Source organism: Musca vetustissima, unplaced genomic scaffold (assembly GCF_032173495.1).
Source record: "Musca vetustissima isolate MV318-11 ecotype Yass unplaced genomic scaffold, APGP_CSIRO_Mvet_v1 utg4668, whole genome shotgun sequence".
In the NCBI taxonomy this organism is placed as follows: domain Eukaryota; kingdom Metazoa; phylum Arthropoda; class Insecta; order Diptera; family Muscidae; genus Musca; species Musca vetustissima.
The window spans coordinates 1-18,855 of NW_026879841.1; the positions used below are offsets into that span (position 1 = coordinate 1).

General features: G+C 36.3%; 2 protein-coding genes across 2 annotated transcripts in view; both read right to left on the reverse strand.

Annotated features, from left to right (window-relative positions):
- Positions 1-4: 4 nt before the first annotated feature.
- On the reverse strand, positions 5-1,441 carry LOC133324970 (uncharacterized; the record flags this gene model as incomplete). The annotated part of the gene is made up of 2 exons (XM_061533794.1): positions 686-1,441; positions 5-613 (listed from the first exon to the last, which is right to left on the reverse strand). Coding segments are annotated over exons 1-2 (1,017 nt in total), but the record flags the coding sequence as incomplete, so codon positions are not given.
- A 3,928-nt stretch (positions 1,442-5,369) lies between these two features.
- The window catches only part of LOC133324972 (fat-like cadherin-related tumor suppressor homolog), a 117,973-nt gene continuing 104,487 nt past the window's right edge, over positions 5,370-18,855 (reverse strand). The window contains exons 10-11 of the mRNA XM_061533795.1: positions 10,999-11,173; positions 5,370-5,756 (exon numbers count right to left, since the gene is read on the reverse strand). Coding sequence (XP_061389779.1) covers positions 5,370-5,756; positions 10,999-11,173 — 562 coding nt within the window. The remainder of the gene's footprint in view (positions 5,757-10,998; positions 11,174-18,855) is intronic.

Genomic DNA, 18,855 nt, shown 5'->3' on the forward strand with positions numbered 1-18,855 from the left:
ACGACGTTGTATAATTTAAATTTTTTTTTAACAAAAAATTGTGTAATGCACAGCAAGCTAGAGTTGTAGAGGTTGTTTTCTCTGCATTAAGCTTGGAAGGGCGTGAAAAAATTTGAAATCGCTTGACCATTATGCCAAATGCATTTTCTACAACACGTCGTGCTCTCGATAGCCTGTAGTTAAATATTCTCTGACCTGCAGATAAACTTTTACCAGGATATGGCTTCAGCAAATGTTTCTGCATGCGGAAAGCATCATCCGCAACCAAAACAAATGGAACATTTGCTTGACGACCTGGCAATGGTTTTGGAAGTGGCAAATTTAGCTCATTATTGTTTAAAGCACGTTGAAAAGTACAGTCTCCAAAGACTCCACCATCCGACACACGACCATTACAGCCAACATCAACGTATAAAAAGTTGTATTCGGCATCAACAACTGCCATTAGCACTATACTATGTGTACCTTTATAGTTATAGAAGGTGCTTCCTGAATTAGGTGGTGCTATAATTTGCACATGTTTGCCGTCAACCGCCCCTATGCAGTTCGGGAAGTTCCATAGTTTGTTAAATTTGAAAGCAACGACATTCCATTCTTCCTGCGTGGATGGTATCTACATACATATCAAAAGAAATAATAAGTCAATTAAAAAGCATAAATATGTGTGTATTTAGATTTTTCATACCTTTATGTATGCACCTTTTAACGCTTTATAAATAGCATCACAAACAATTGGTACGAAAAGTGATATGGTATTTGGGGCAACACGGAAGAAGACCGAAAGACTTTTATAACTGTCACCAGATGCAAGAAATCGAAGTGTCACAGCTAAGCGTATTTGTTCGGGAATAGCCTTTCGCATGTTTGTGTCTTGTTTTTTAATATATGGTGACACTAGTTGCAACAATTCGATAAACGTTTCGTCATCCATCCGGATAAAATTTTTAAACAAAAACTTTTGGTTTTCGATTTCCCGGAATTCCATTAATGTTTTGTCATATGCACCATCAGTGCTTCTTTTTGTGAGCCACTCTCTGACCCACGTACTTCTATTTACTTTTTTTTTTCTTTTCTTTCCTTTCATTTTTCTCATCGTCAAATGCACACACCATAATTATAGCTGCTGCAATTTTCTTTTTTTTTAAAGAACACATCTTAATAAAACAAATTTTTAAATGCTTTAACATTTTTAATAAACAAACTTTGACACATAGCAGCTGCTTCTGATATTTGCCGTGTAGTAGAACAATCGTGTGACTGAAGTTGGACAATAATTGTCACTTGATGGTTTTGAGACAATATGCGGCAATCAAATTTATGAAAAGTTGGACAATCATGTGACCGCAGAGAATTTGATTGTGACAATTTATTTATTGTAGTAAAACTTTGGACAATAAAAATTGGTTTAAATTGGCGCATTGCGACAATCATGTGATCCCACCTTAAGAAAGAAAGAAATTCATTATGAAAATCGGAGAAATGATCAAAGTTGACGGGCAGGTTAGCAGTCGTAACATCGCCCAGGAGCTAAAAATCGGCCATAAAACTGTTTAAACCATTTACACAAAGCTGGTTTAAAAAAAAGCTCTACGTGTGGGTGCCATACCAATTAACAGAAAAATAGGATGGATCGAATTTCCATCTGCGAAGCCTTTTAATAAATTTTAACATTTTTTTGTTATGTCCAAAATTAAAACATCGATAATTTTAGCACGGACTCGGAGTCAGGACATTTTTCTATATATGTGTAAAGAGATTTACTGTATGAAAGTAGAAAATCATTTCATGCTATTTTTCCGTAAATAACGATTTCGATGAAAAACATCGACTTTAAGGTGGCCAATTTATTATTTACTTACTGCAATTTATTTGCAGATATATTAAAAAAAAACAACTTTGATTTGGTAAATCATGTAAATTAAGAATCGAAAAAATCACCTACAGATTAAAAAACAATAAAAATTGACAACAATTTGTACAGTACACCTAACATGGGGAAAATCACCCTTAATATAGAAAATAAATGTCCGAATGTACCAGAAAACTATAACTAATTCTAAAAAAAGACAAGCGAAATCAGCGACAAAATATACAAAACCATGACAAACATATAAAAACATATATTCAGCCGCAGCGCTGAACGGTTACAAAGTGAATGCCGTCCTCGGAGCTCACCCCAGCAGCAGCAGCTGAAGAACGTCAGGTGCCCAGAAAAAACCAGAGTAGTTTTGGCCCAGTTACGTTCTGGATGGTGTAGTCGGCTCAATTCGTATTGACCACGGATTGATGACCAGATGCAGGATGTCTGCCCAGCATGTTGTACAGGCCCTCATACCACACTGCACTTATTCAATTGCCCAGCCAAATCTACCCACCTCACTCCGGAAATTTTGTGGTTACCACCAGTGGAGGTAGCTGCATTTCTAAATCTGGAGAAGAACTGGAGGAAAATTAAACAGGAAAATATACAATTCATATAAACTGCTACAAGAACAACAATAAAACCATCACATATACACGGGGTTTTCTGTTAATTATTTGTGATTGTTTGTAATGTTTCCCGAGGGAGTTGTTAGTCTCCTACCGGGCGCATCCCCAGGTGGCGGATAGGGGTGAGGTGGAGGATCATACTAATCAATTACAACCAGCGCAGGCTGTATGTAATAGAATAGTTTGATCACCCACCTCCAGGGCTTCTGTCCCCGCGGACCAAAACTAACTATGGGGGTGTTCCCCTAAAACAAAAAACAAAGATGGAAAAAGAAGAAAAAATAATAAACGTTACGGTGCAGAGCCTAAATAACTCAGTACCGGCGGGTGTCGTTGATCTGCCCACGAGTCACGCCCCGTCTCCTACAGATGTGGGTGTCTTGGAATCTGTAGTCGAAGGTATAGCTACAAGCACTCAGCTTTCAGGCAACACCAACTCGAAGTTGAGGAACCACAGGGGAAGAGCAATCTCGACCCAGCCTTCAGAGACAGGAGGGGACTCAACTTCGAACTCTGAGTCTGATCATGATAATCAGACAAACATAACTGTCTTGGAGAGCCGGAAGAAAGATGAGGCTGACAAGATGATAGAGGAGGTGAGTAAAAACATCGCCAAACTCACAACTAGGAAGTAGCAGTTGTCTGGGGCACAAAGGCGGAAGTTGGCTAGATTGAACCGGATAAACAAAAAGAGCGAGTCACAGACAGAAACTCAAAAGGATAAGCCTGACCTTTCCTCCACTTCTGCGGATGCGGTAAAGAGGATAAGGTCTCCGGATGAGCAGGCGACTGTCAAATCCGCCAAAAAGAAAAAGAACTTCCCGTCTAATGATAATAAGAGAAAGCTGAGCCAAACCAACGTCAAAGGAGACTTTCACGAGAATCCACTGACGAGAGCAGACGAGGCTGGCTCTGATATCAGGAAGACGGGTGCTGAGTCGGAATCCTCCGCAAAGACCGAGAATCCCAAAAGGACCAACCGGAAGTTGCGAAAGAGGAAGATGACAGCAACAGATGGTAAGGAGCCGCCGTCTTACGCCAAGGTTGCCAGGAAGCGCTATCGAGACGAGCTCTGCTATGCAGTGATCGACGGAAATAGCGCGTCCGGCAAGCTAAAGAAGGAGACCCATAGAGAAGTATTAAATGTGGTCAATACCAAGATAATGGAGTACCTACTGGAAGGAGGGGACTCTATAGAAATGAATAGCTGCGAATTCAAAGGGGAATATCTAATGCTGGAAATTTGAAGTCCAAAAAGCATAGTAGCCCTGAGAAATATAGTGGCAAGCATTGGACCAATAGATGGAATAATGAAGCTCAAGCTGGTGAGGAAAAAAGACATTCCTCAAATACAAAAGGCTACAGTCTTCGTCAAAGGTTGGGCAGCGATTTCGACACGGAACGCATGCTCAAGGTCTTCAGCCTACAAAACAAAACGCTGCACGTGAAGAAATGGGAAGTCTTCCACAGGGAGGAGGAAGGGACTCTCCTCGTGTTAGGCTTAGACAGGTCTTCAATGACAAGTCTGGCTAAGACCAAAGGCAAGGCGTACTACGTGTCCAATGCCGTTTACTTCAAAATCGGAAAGGCAAGAATTGGAGACGATGAAGCCAAAGAAAGCAGCGAGGGGATAATTCCCAGCAACACAGAGGAGGAAGCAGATGTGAATATCACAGACTCCCAAGAAAACCGGTTACTGGAGGACAACTGATTGACGTCATCCAGATCAACCTCCATCGGAGCGAGATGGCAACCCTGGCCCTGATGGAAAAAATTATAAAAGGTAAAATACACATCGGACTGATCCAGGAACCTTAGACAATTAAAAACAAGTTCTCTGGATTAAGCCATATAAATTACCAACTCTTCTATGCAAATACGGGGTCTCGTCCGAGAACCTGTATAATATGTCATAAAAATTTATGCTTTATCTTCTCCCCAGAGTTGCCAACATCGGACGCCACTGTACTGAAACAGGGGAGTGGTAACATTTACCTGGCTTCAGTGTACATCTCGTTCGACTCGCCGATACCACCACCAACGGCGGAGCTGCAGCGACTGGCGAAGAAAGCACAGGAAACAGGTAACGAAGTACTAATTGGTAGTGATGCTAACTCACATCATATTGCGTGGGGCAGTACAAATACTAACAAAAGGGGCCAGGCCTTTTTAGATTGTTTGAATACTAACGATCTGATAACACTTAACATAGGCAATAAACCTACCTTTGTTAACAGAATTAGAGAGGAAGTATTAGATATAACATTATGTTCAGCAAACTTAATAGATGATGTACAGGAGTGGAGGGTCTCAGAAGAGCACTTCTTTTCTGACCACAAATATATTCTGTTCAAAATCCTACGGCCACCGCCGAAACCAATACACTTCCGTAACAAGTCCAAAACTAACTGGATAAAGTTCGAGAGACTAGTCAAGGAGGGTTTAGGGCAACCAAACTATGAATGCCTAGACACGAATGACATAGACAGGAACGTCAAATTAACGGGAGTAATTGTAAAGTCTTTCGAAGAAAGTTGTCCTCTTCGAGAAAGGAGATCTGCCTATGAAAAAACCTGGATGACAGGGGAGATTCGAAACAAAGGACAAGAGGTCCGAAGGCTTTACAACAGAGCACGCCGACAAAAATCCGTAGTATTCTGGGACAACTTCCACGATAAACAGAAAGAATGCAATAAATTAACAAGAACCGCCAAACACAACTCATGGAAGCTGTTCTGCGAACAGGTAGATAGCGTCAACGATGTTTCAAAAATCAAGAAATTTCTATCCAAGACCCACACCCAACCCGAAACTATGGTAGACGGCGAGGGTAATAGGATAGAAACAATCTAGGAAACACTAAGGTTCCTAATGAATGCTCACTTCCCATCGAATACACCGACAATGGACGATGTCATGACAGATAGGGAAGAAAGATCAGAGGAACCAATTATTGACACGTCAATAGTGTTAGAAGCCCTAAAAAGCTTCTCACCATTGAAAGCGGCAGGACCAGATAATGTCTTCCCCGCGTTGTTACAAAAAGAGGCGGGTTTTTTATCACCACATCTAGCCGCACTCTTTAATGCTTGTTTAAGGTTGACGTACACACCGAAAGCCTGGCAGGAAGCCAGGGTAGTCTTCATAAGCGTATTAGTGCTGACATTATTGAAGGAGTCTTCAACAATGTCTGCACTAATATGCTTATCCAATCCCCAGATACCTTCCAAGTGGACCGGGCAATCATAGACTGGGTCAACTATATGCTAAGGAATAGATGGATAAGCTTTAGCATACATGATATAATAATCAGAGACAAAGTAGGTCAGGGAACACCACAGGGAAGGATTCTGTCACCGCTCCTGTGGGTAACCACCATAAACGGACTCTTAAGGAACTTAACCGACGAAGGATTTGAACCAGTCTGTTATGCAGACTTAGGGGAAAGAATCCAAACTTACTATGCAGGAAAGCCGAAACGGTGCTAAAAAATCGCATACGATTGGGCAAAACCGAGGGGCTTAAACGTAAATCCGGACAAAACGGAGATATGTCTTTATACTAGAAAGACAAAAATAGTTCAGTACGAAGAGCCCATCTTCCAAAACAAAACGATAGCCATATCAAACAAAGTTAAGTATCTGGGAGTAATTCTAGACAAGAAACTTAAATGGAAAGACCACATACAGGAAAGGGCTGACAAGGCCCAAAGATGCTGGTGTTTCTGCAGAAGAGTCGTAGGCTCTAAATGGGGTTTCAATCCAAAGATGATACACTGGATATATAAGAGCGTTATTAGACCAATTCTAACATACGCGTCTGTTGTCTGGTGGACAGCAATGCATAAAAAATGTAACGCAAAAACGTTGCAGAAAGTTCAAAGAACGTGTTGCCTAGGTATATGTAGAGCAATGCGTACAACACCAACTAGGGCTTTGGAGGCAATATTATATATACATCCAATAGACATCCAAATAAAATATGAAGCGGCGGTTGCAGCTTTAAGAATTAAAGCAATGGAGGAGTGGATAGATACCGGACACAACACACCGCATAAAAACATTTTACAAGCAACAAATGAGTCGACTTTCAATATCTTTGATTCAGACCGTATACCTGAAACGAGAGTAGTGACACGGTGCGAAACTATAATACCAGATAGAGAACAATGGAATAGCGGAACACTAGTTCAGATGCCGCCTGGTAACTGTTGCTACACGGATGGCTCTCGACTAGGAGAAAAAACTGGACTGGGACTTTTTATCGAAGAACCGGGTACCGAAATTTCTCTTCGTCTTACGGATCACAGAACAATCTTACAGGCGGAGGTTCAAGCTATAACAGAGTGTCATAACTGGTTAGTTTCAAACCAAAGACAAAATACAGTAAATATTATTACGGACAGCAAGCAAGCTATAAATGCAATATCTTCCAGAACAGTTAAATCCAAAACTGTACTGGAATGTATAAAAACCATTAATGATTTCTCACAACAAGGACCTGTACGAATTATATGGGTACCGGGTCACCAAGGAATCATAGGCAATGAGATAGCAAATCAACTAGCCAGGAGTGCCATTGCACTACCCACAATAGAGGTGTATACCGCCAAACCCTTTAGCGAAACACCCCAAGAAATGAGGAAATGGGCACATGAGACCCACAAACTCCTTTGGGATAATGAGGGGACAGGAAAAATCACCAAAATCTTACGGCGCGACCTAAGTGAAGACAAAACTAAGCAAATCCTAACGTTAAACAAAAAAGAAATAAGCCGACTGACGGGAATTCTGACGGGACACCTCGGCCTAAAGGCACATCTACTCAAGATTGGATGCGAAGGAAGTAACGAGTGCAGAGCGTGTGGGGAAGACAGTGGAACATTTCCTATGCCATTGCCCAGCATTTACATTCCATCGGAGACAATTCTTGGGAAATGACACTCTTCACGGACTAAGCGATCTGAGGGGGTGTGAATGGAAAAGACTGCAGGAGTTCGCAAAAAACACGGAATTCCTAGATTCATAGGGAATCAAACCCAAAAGTTTTTCCCTTTTTTTAATAAACACTTCACTATTTCTTGATTTGTACTTTTCTCCGCGCATCTAGAGCGCACAACAGGCCTCATATGGCTTAAGTGTATGTCCTTCTCATGTTGGACATATGGTGGTATCATCCACCCCTCTTTTCAACCTAACCTAACCTTGTAATCTTTTAATATATATGTAATTGTAGTTCCCTGATGATTGGAGAATCTATCAAAATATTGGAAATAATAAATATTATTAAAAAATAGAAAATAAAAAAGCGTTTTTTATTAACAAAAGCCTAAAGCCAAACGAATCCAAAAGAAAAACCAAATCAGGCAAACGATACAAAATTAAAAGAAAACTACAATCAGCATTCACTGCAAATCACAAAACAATACTCCTAAGTTAATAAATCTACGGCCACATTACCACTCTACCATTTTCATAACAAAATTCGAAATCTCTTAATACAACACAAATCCAACAAACAAATCATTCGATACGTGGCAGAAATACTGATTAATTGAAGTGCGTTATGTGGCTATGGTGAAAAGTAGACCGATATCGGTAGCGAGAGTGTTTCTACCCAATGGAAACTCAAGGAAAAAAATTACCCCCATTTCACTTAATAAACGTCCAAAAAATCCCAAAAATACCGAATATGGGGTAAATATGGTACCGTTGTATGGGGGTTATACCAAAACGTGGATCACTTTCAACACCAAATTCTAAGTGTAATGACAATGTAAGTGCAAAATTTGAAAGCTGTATATTAAATATTGGTCTATAGTGATTTCAAAAGACAGTCGGAATATACATATACAAGAATATACATATAAACTTTGTGGGGGCTCCGGTGAATGTTTCGAGGTCTTGCAAACGGAATGATGAATTTAATATACATTCCAAATAATGGTGAAGGTTATAATAAACGTATGCATCAGTAATATATGCTAATATCCAAAAACGGAATGACTAATACGACCAAATTTTTATTTACAGTTATAAAAATCTGAAATCATGTGTCTATTACTTGAGAAATTAAGTTAGTATATCAAATGGGTATTATTTCGAGAAGGTATAGAATAAACTACAAGCCAACTATCACAAATTCCAAATATTTATGTTGACGACGCCAAATAGAAGATTTGGTATAACTTCCATCAAAAACATCTATATATATAAAAATGAATTTCTGTTTGTTTGTTTGTTTGATAAGTGTTCCCTATAGACTCCTAAACTACTGAACGGATTTTCATGAAATTTTCACAGTCGATTTTTGAGTACATTTGTGGTAACATAGGGTACTTAATTTTTTGATGGGGCAGGGGAACCAATAGCCCCCATACAAATTGTCCCTTTTTTAGATCAGAATTAGCCATGTTGAAAATAGGCAATGGTAAAAATGGCAAAATATAGCAACATTTTAGTAAATACACAAACCTCAGATATATATTTTCCAATGGTGGATATACGAGTTTACGTGTTTACTAAGTTCACAAACCACCTTTATGTAGGTGTTGCCAATTCACAATTTGTTTTAATGAAAATGATAAAAGTAGATATATCACAATCAAAAAAGTGATACTGATGACAGAATTAGTACAGTTCGAGTGCGAAGCGATTTCAATAATTTGGACTGTATACACAAATTAGTACTGTACACATATTTGCCCTCTTTATACCCTTCACCGCACTTTGGTACGTGGTATTATGTCATTGTGCATATGTTTGTAACAGGCAAAAGGAATCGAGGTAGACCCATGGTTCCTTTTGAGAATATGCATATAATCACTTTCTGAGTCGATTTAACCATGCCCGTCAGTCCGTCTGTAGATGTTAAATTGTAAACAAAGTACAGGTCGCATTTATAATCCGATTTGTATGAAATTTGGTACAGCTCATTAATTTGAACCAAGGACGAACCCTATTGAAATTGGGTTTCACCAATTTCAATAGGGTTCTTCCGGTTCAGATTTAGATATAGCTCCCATATATATTTTCGTCCGATTTAATGTAAATGGTGCACCAAAGTCCCTATATATCTTCGATTTGCACGAAATTTGGCATAGAATACTGAATTCAGTCTAGAATGATGTGTGTTAAGTTTCGTGCAAATCGGTTCAGATTTAGATATATCTCCCATATATATTTTCGTCCGATTTTATGTTATTGGAGCACTAAAGCCCCTATATATTCCTCGATTTACACGATTTTTGGTATAGTGTACTAAATTAAGTCTAAAATGATGTGAGCTAAGTTACATATACCTACTACATATATTTTCGTCCGATGGTGCACTAAAGAACCATATCTAGGCCGATTGACACAGCGTACTGAAGTTAAAATAAATTTATCTCTGGCAAGGTTCCTTGATATCGGTTCAGATATAGATATAGCATAGCGTCCATATATAATTTCGACCTATTCATGCTAATTGATAGAGATTAAATTTGAAAAGTGTAGCATATCAAATAGTGTTTCTCAAGTTTGCTTTAAATCGATTATCAAAATTTAGCATAGGCTGCATAATGACATGTGTAGGCACTGTTGTTAGTCTATTTACATATAGATATAGATGACATCTTTAAGTTCGTTCAATTTCACGTCAATGTTCCTTCGAACGTCTGATAGGATAAATATGTGTCATATACCCAAATTGATAACGAGTATCATATAGTCGGCACTGTCTGACTTTACTACTACTTAACATTACCCAAAAAATTGAACAGATTCTACTGAGATTTTCACAGAACGCCATGACATGCATTATGAATAACATAGGTTATATATACTTCTTCAGCGTGGATGCGGAGTTATCTGAGTAACGTGGGTGTAAATACGCATCCGTACGACAAGAGCGTGGTACGATGAAGGTAAAATTTACTCCTTATTGCATTTGAATCTATATATATTTATATAGAAAATATATTGTTTGTGGACCCAAAAAACACTGAACAGCTTTTACTTAAATGTCCATGCGTAACGCGATCCCATGGAAGTAACATAGGTTAGACAAATTTTAAAAGTCCGCGTGGATGCGGAATAATAGCATCAAAAGTATTTATACATCTGGATGAAAATACGGATCATCCGGACGATAAGGATATGTTTTGAAATACATAAAATTCATTGTATGTATATTGAAAAACAGTGTTTTTAAGTTTCAAGAAAACAAAATTTACCACCATTACAGAAAACCGCTATTAATTCAATAACTTTAATAATATTTCACACATTTTTTAGTGTTAAGCATAGAGCTTACAAAAATCCAGGGTTTGTCTAATCTTAAAATTAATTAATTAATTAATCTTAAAATTAGTTTAGCTGCTATTCAAATTTAACGTATATAACATTGGCAGGGGCAGCGAAGTGCCACGGGTCCAGCTAGTATTTATAATAAAACTCACAATATGAATTTATGTATGTACTCATATAATATAAATTTACATATTAAGATATCTCACATAATACTCACCATAACGTTAAATTTGTATATATTTTTTGATTCGTAATCTAACTTTTGTAAAAGTTGTATATTTCCAGTTAATGAATCAATTTGGAAATACTGATTACTGATGTCGTCCATGATTGTAAATTCTAAATTACTATTTTGTCCAACATCACCATCGTAGGCCTTGAGGGAAAGTAAACTAGAAATAAAATAAAATTGTAGAATACTTATTTCATTAGTATAATTTGTTAAAAAAATATACCTGGGAAAGCATGTTTAAATTTCAGTTAAGTTCTGCAATTGTAATTGTATTTTTTTTTTTAGAAAATCGAACAGTTCGGGTGAAATCATGTCGCTTATTACACGACCTGTTTATTGGGCCATCATAAGATTCAAAAACTTTGTCTCAAAAATAGAGTTTGACAGAAGTGCACCTTCCTTGAAATTTAAATTTTTAATTTTCACCATACGACCAGAACGAAAAGAACAAATAACTTCTTTTACAATTAAGTGGTTTGTGCACTTGAGTGTGTTATACGCATTTGATTTTCGCAGGGAAATGTTTTGATTTGAGCACAATTATTTTATCGTTATTTTGAGTTTACTTTTGCTTTGTTTTTTAGGAGTTTGTTTTTCCTAAAATAAAACAAATAACTATAAAATTTTTAACTTTAATACATATGTTTTCCTTTTCTTACAATGTAGGAAGATCTTTTCCTAACCTAGCACACACAAACCTCAATGTGTGTATATTCAATGAATATAGTCGTTTCCACGACAATGAACTGCACGATCTGAAACAAAACAACAAGAACCGAGCATAATTTGCCACTTGATAAATCTTGCACGATCACTTGCGAGTTTGGTATACCCCTTACTCACTCATACTCTAGCAATGATCGTGAATTTTTTTTGTTAGAGTATACTCGAGTGTAAAAAATACTTGCACTCGAAAGGCTTGATACTCAAAACATATGCGCTTATCTAAGTGGCGTACGTTTGTCTGTGGTTTGGTGAAGTTTCCTCCTCTCTAATCAAATTCAGAGATCTTAAGGGAACCCAGATAGATTTTTACTTTTTTATGACATTTTAGTTTTTAACAGCTCACAAGCTTTCGCGAACTTTTGTTGTTCCAAACGTTTGTGAAATGGTGACCATACGCCATATTTTTTAGAGGACAGTCATCTATTTTAACTGGCTGTCATCTATACAATGTTTGTTCTATTCTATTATCTGTCATCTTTGTCAGCTATATTTTTAAAACTTTGATTAAAATTTGTTACATATTTTTATAGTAAACTTATGACTACGTGATCTTTACATTGAAAACATTTAAATTACATTATTTATTTTACATATATAATTATACCCTACACAACTATGTTGTCAGGGTATTATAGCTATGTGCAGCCCCGAGAGATTGTAACGCCGCGAAATATTGGTCCTAGACTCACCTTTAAGCATACCGATCGTCATATCTCGACTAGCTGAGTCGATCTAGACCAGTGTTGGGCAAAATTAAATTGAGAGCAAGTGTGAGCGAGCGTAACTGAGAATGCACCATTAAAAACGACTGACGTAAAGAGAAAGAAAGAGAAAATGTATTTACCAATCGACCCCCAGTTACGGTAGCGTATGGGTAAGCATGCCTGATCTAGACATGTGTGTCCGTCCGTCTGTCCATTATAATTTGTAAACACGATACAGGGCACAGTTATGGACCAATTTTCACGAAATTTTGCATGTAGGATGGATTCTGCCCAATGAAGACCCATATTGTATTTGGTAAAGATCGGTGAATATTTAGGGGATGAAATGGACCAAATACCTAATTTTTGTCGGTTTTTCTGGTCGCTCCAGAGGCCCCAATTATGGCCCGAATATCAGGAAATTTTACATGGAGAAGGGGATCGGTCCAAAGAATAAGCATGCCTGCTTTGATAAAGATCGGTCAATATTTAGCGGGTCAAATGGGAAAATTAATTGAAAAATTGCAAAATGTGTATTCTTTAGGGAATATATTTACTCCTGAAGAACATAGACCCGAGAAGTTGATAGTATATCCAAGAGGAGTAGTTGACCTTTAAATTAATACCACTTATATTGTAGTATGTACTCGAATGTGGGAGTTACACTTAAATATTTGCAGGTACTTATGTATTCCGATATTATTTAGTAACCAATTACCACACTGGATTGCGGAAGTGTAGCGCTGAACGTTTTGAAATGTTTCATGAGGACCCAGTTATGGTCAAGGACAACGCCTGTAATTTTCGATGATGATCAGATAATAATTTTGGGATGAAGCGGACCGAAAACCTAATTTTTTGTGTGTGTTTTTTTCGAGGCGATCTATAGGCCACAATTATAAGCCAAACATCACAACACAACCCACTGTGAAGGGAATATGGACAAGTAATTAGAAGCACTGTTCTGAATATAAGTAATATTCGGAAAATATGTCAAATATGTCAGTGTAATAAAGAGGTGTTGTTGACCTCTAATCGGGCAAGAAGGCGTAACTATCACGAAATATTGCCCAGGCTCGGAATAAAAATCAGCAGAAAGTTAGAGTTCCGTGGTAGTTATGTAGGGTATCGTATGGTCGGCCCCGTCCGACTATACTGCTCCGCTCACTGTTTTTTTCTGCAAAAATCCAAGTAAATTGTTTAATTTGTTGTTGATGTTTTCTATTTTCATTTCCAAAATCTGGTCGCCTTAACAGTAGTTAATTTAGCGCAGCTGACTACTTGTGTAACTGTCAAAGTGCGCAGCTGACTTTTTGTTTTCTACTTGAATTCTAAGTGCAATCTTGAGAAATATTACTAGATAAAAATTTAAAAACAAATATTATTGCATCTTGTTGAATTCGATGTGCAATGTTGCCAACCATGGAAAATATTAATAAAATATGACAGATGGTCGGGCAAAAAACAAATGCTTTTGTTTTGATGCATCACCTTATTATTGCAAACGCTGGTTCACTCATTGTAACTTTACCACTCGCCATCTTGGTATACTCAGTAAGATAGCCGCATAGGCGAATTTTTACTACAAATAACTATTATTGCAAAAACAAAACGATTCATAAGATTTTTTACCCAATTTTATTTAGAAAATGGTAGTAATTGTATTGTCGGACAAGCTCTTCAAAATTCGGAGATTTTAACTTATAATGATCCTTTTTTACTTGTTGGTTTTAAATTACTACAACATTTTTGCCATTTATTTGTTCCAACAGCTAGGCTGATGCGGCTACATTATTAAATCTGCTTGCACGCGATAAATTGAAAACAATCGAATTCTCGCCGTGAGTATTTGTGAGAAATAGCGAATTTTAATCGTTATCATTAACTCGAAAATCAGGTTTTTTTGAGTTATGCCTTTCTTGCAGCAAATGAGCGATATATACTTCCAATAGATTTCAAAAAGGCTTTTGGTCGTGTTGGTACTCATGTCATACTCGATACATTGATATCGAAGGACTGTGGATCAAAGATGGTAAACTTTATAAAATATTTTTAACCGGTCGAACCTTTCGAGCTAATATTAATAACTACATCTCGCAGATATACACATTAAATTTTGAACAACTTAAGGAACACCTCTCTCCGTAAATCTTTTGCAAATAGTCTTCAATAAAATCAGTCCCATAATTAACAAGTATAATAAAATTGTTCTGTGCCTATATGCCGATGATGTGTGCATATAGAGTCAAAAAAGAAACAAAAATAACACAAATGATACATTTTCAAAAATAATCACAGATAGTATGAATTGGTGTACATTTTCTCGTGCAAATATACCGTCATTGTCATATAGTAAAGCTCAATCATCTTAAACACAAACATATGTATGTATTTTTTGTATCCGATTTTGATTTTATACCGGTTTGTTTTACAAACTTTCAAGCATTGGATTATCATCTAAAAATAATTCGAATTTTACATTTATTGTACGAAAATGCTGAAAGCAAGATTTGGAATGGTAATCAAACATATGTATGTATTTTTTGTATCCGATTTTGATTTTATACCGGTTTGTTTTACAAACTTTCAAGCATTGGATTATCATCTAAAAATAATTCGAATTTTACATTTATTGTACGAAAATGCTGAAAGCAAGATTTGGAATGGTAATCATTTTTCGACGTCGTTTCCAGTTCAATTTGGTGTTATCCAAGTCCATTATTGTTTTCCTTGTATTTAAGTGATCAGCTAAATATTCTTACTGGAGGAGTCAGTGTAGCAAAAACATATATTATATATCTTGGACTACAAGATATGATTAATGTGTTAATATCATATTGTCTAAAGAAGTCTAAAAGTTAACCTAGAAAATCGAAAATAATGGTGTTTCGTAAAGGTGCAATATTTTCTAGAAACCTAAACTGACATTTCGGTGATTAGATAATTGGTCAATTCTTACAAACGTCATGGCATTTAAAAAATAAGCTTTGTCCATCAAAAATAGCTATAAACTCAACTTGGTCCAAATATTTAACAAACAAAAACATAAAACGAATAGGTTGAAAAATTGATTCGTTTCTTCATAAAAATAATTCTATTTTTATCAGAAAATAGACCGATATATATGCTTCACATATAATCTGGACCATTAAATCATTAAAACTGCATTTCGATTACATTAATAAGAGTATACGCTTCAGTTCGCAAAGATTACCGCGTATATTAGCTGAAGAGGTTATACATTTAAACATCTGTTGGGCTGCAGATTGGTCTAGCCCTTGTTCTTTCGTTCAGTTTTATCACCCGTTAGATACTGTCCCAATTTGTAGAAAAGAAAGGTTAGAATTACTAATCTTTAAGGAACATCAAAATGTCTGTCTTTCCGCGATAAACTCACAGCATGACGATATATACTGCCAATTGAATTACGAAGTAAAGCCTATTAAATCAACCCAACTTTCTTCGCGTGCCAATAGTCTAATCTGTAAAGCTAGAGGCGGTATGAAAGATGTTTCAGAAATGAAAACTATTACAACTGCACTTTCATCAACATTTGCATATTTTAACATTTTGTATATTTTAATATGGCTGTTATGTGGTTAAACGAAGTTTGTAGGATCTTAAATGGCTCCGAATTTGAATCATTGTGAAAATATCTTGAATGTTCTATTAAGTACGGATATATTTAATTTTATATGCATATATTTAATTTTAAAGGAATATAAAATATTTGAAAATAAATGCAACCAATTGTATAACTATATCAGGTAACATTATTGCAGGACATCGCTGACTAAGCAATAGTCAATCAATTAGGTAGAACCATGGAGTTGGCATGGCATTTTTGATAATGATAAGCTCAAGAAATCTACAGTGTCTACGCATCAAACAGAATTCGATGATCTAAACAAATTACAATTGAAACAATCACATTTGCATATGAATCAAAAACACTCTAATAAATACTACGAAAGGAATCAATGCCCCCATGCTGCTGGTATACAACTGTCACAAGCTCTGCCAATCCACCAAAACGCAGTTTAACGCAGAAAGATTCACATACATCACAACTTAAAACTACTTTATATGATAAGTTGTCACAAACATACAATATTAATTAAACCACCACCAACACGGTGGTGTTTATGAATGTCTAAACAAGGTAAATTTTCTCTTAAGGGAACCCCCCCCCCCATCCTCGATTTTTTATTTTTAAGATTTTAAATGGGCTGGTAAATGAATACCAATGCTTGTAAAGGTTTGTAACTTGGCACATATATATTTGAAGATTTAAAAAGGAAGAAAAATAATTTACCAAAATTTGTTGTTGTTGTTTTGTTGTTGTTTTTTGGGTTTAAAGAAAAGTCCATATTTTCGATGGCGGGCATGATAACTCCACACTGGAACATCGGAATCCGAAAATTCCAACTGTGTTAGAAAGAGGAAATGTCTGGCTCTCGTATGAACTAGGATTATTGACTTCGCACAACAATTAACAAAATGGCGGAACTTTGAAATTTTTTTTTTTGGAAAATCGCCTATTTTTTACCACAAACTAAGTTAAAAAATAAGGAAGATCTTCACCGATTGACTTTATCCTAGTTCATACGAGAGCTACACACTCCCAGAGAAACGTGTCAAAATTTGAAACCGATTGGATTATTAGTTTTTGAGTTATCGTGCCCGCCATTCGTTGTGAGAAAAACGCGTTTAAAGTTTGAAAAGCCCTTTAGCCGTCACTTGATGCTGACATAATAAATCGGCTATATCTTCAAGAGTTCTTGAGATTTTCACTTGAAATTTTGTAGGAACATTCTAGAATTAGAGTAGATACGAATTAAATCAAAAAATTTTTTGACACCGAGAATGGGGGGTCCCCTTAAGGGAACCCCCTTTCTCGATTTTATTTTTTCAAGATTTTCAATGGGCTGTAAATCAATACCAATGCTTGTTAAGTTTTGTAACTTTGCACATATATATTTGAAGATTTAAAAGAGAAGAAAAATTATTTACAAAAAAAAAAATTGTAATTGTTTTGTTGTTGTTTTTTGTAATTAAAGAGAAGTCCTTATTTTTGATGGCGGGCATGATAACTCTTAACTGGAACATCGGAATCCGAAAATTCCAACGGTGTTAGAAAGAGTACATGTCTGGCTCTTGTATGAACTAGGATTATTGACTTCTCTCTAAAATTAATAAAATGGCGGACCTTTGAAAAAATATTTTAGGAAAATCGCCGATTTTTAACCAAAAACCAAGTTAAAAAATAAGGAAGATCTTCACCGATTGGCTTTATCCTAGTTCATACCATAGCTATACACTCGAATTAAATTAAAAAAATTTTGACCCCGAGAATGGGGGGGTCCCCATAAGGAAGTTGTACAGTGTTGAACTTTCCTTATCTTTGCAATTAGGCGGCAACTGGTGCATGATATTTTATATTTTTAAAAAAGTTTATTTTTATAATGTTTAATACTTGAAAGCCCAGATGTGACCCATGGATATCGTTCCGAGTTTCTAACTCTAACAGTGGGAACATATTGTAGAACAAATTTATTTAGGATATCATAAAATTTATATACTGATAATTCTAGATCACTATGACTCTTACAAATAAATAATGAGGTCCAATTTACGTTTGAGATAAGTCCGTTTTAATATAATTAGGAACAGATATAAATGACATTGAATAATTTTTGGATGGATGGATAATGTAGTATGGTAGTTATTTTATGGAGTACATACTGGATGTATTCTAATTATTTGAAAATATTGTGTGTAATTCACAAATGCTAGATCTAGAGTTCGATCGTAACAATTTGATATGCTATTTATTTGATAAAGATTTATGTCGCTAAATCGATTTACAATTTCAAAAGTATATAGGTTTACATTTTCATCAGATGTCAAGGGTGTTAGAGCCTCAGAATCTGGCAATGAAAGCCACTTTACGGATGGCAGATTAAAATCGCCGAGAACTAATCTTCTGTCAGAGTCATTCATTTTGTTAGTGATTGAATTTATTGCTAACACATGCTGATTATAAATATGAAGTTGCGAAAAAGAAAAAATGTTTTTATTATGACCTCCGCCTAACGGTTAATGAGGTTATATATACTTTGCTACGGCAAAAATGTGCCTCATCGAAATATTGATTTTATACTCCATGGTTCTTTGGACCAAATCCGTTTCAGACAAATTGGACTCATTTATAAATATCCGCCCGTCCGTCTGCGTGTCTGTCAGGCTGGCTGACGTGCAAGATAACTCTCGAAGGGAGTAACCGATTTCCTTCAAACTTTGCACAAAACCTAATGTTTTATCGAAACCTGTATAATGTTATGCAAAACCTAATGTTTTATCGAACCTGTATAATGTTGGAAGATGGGACTCATTAGTCCACTCCTTCTAG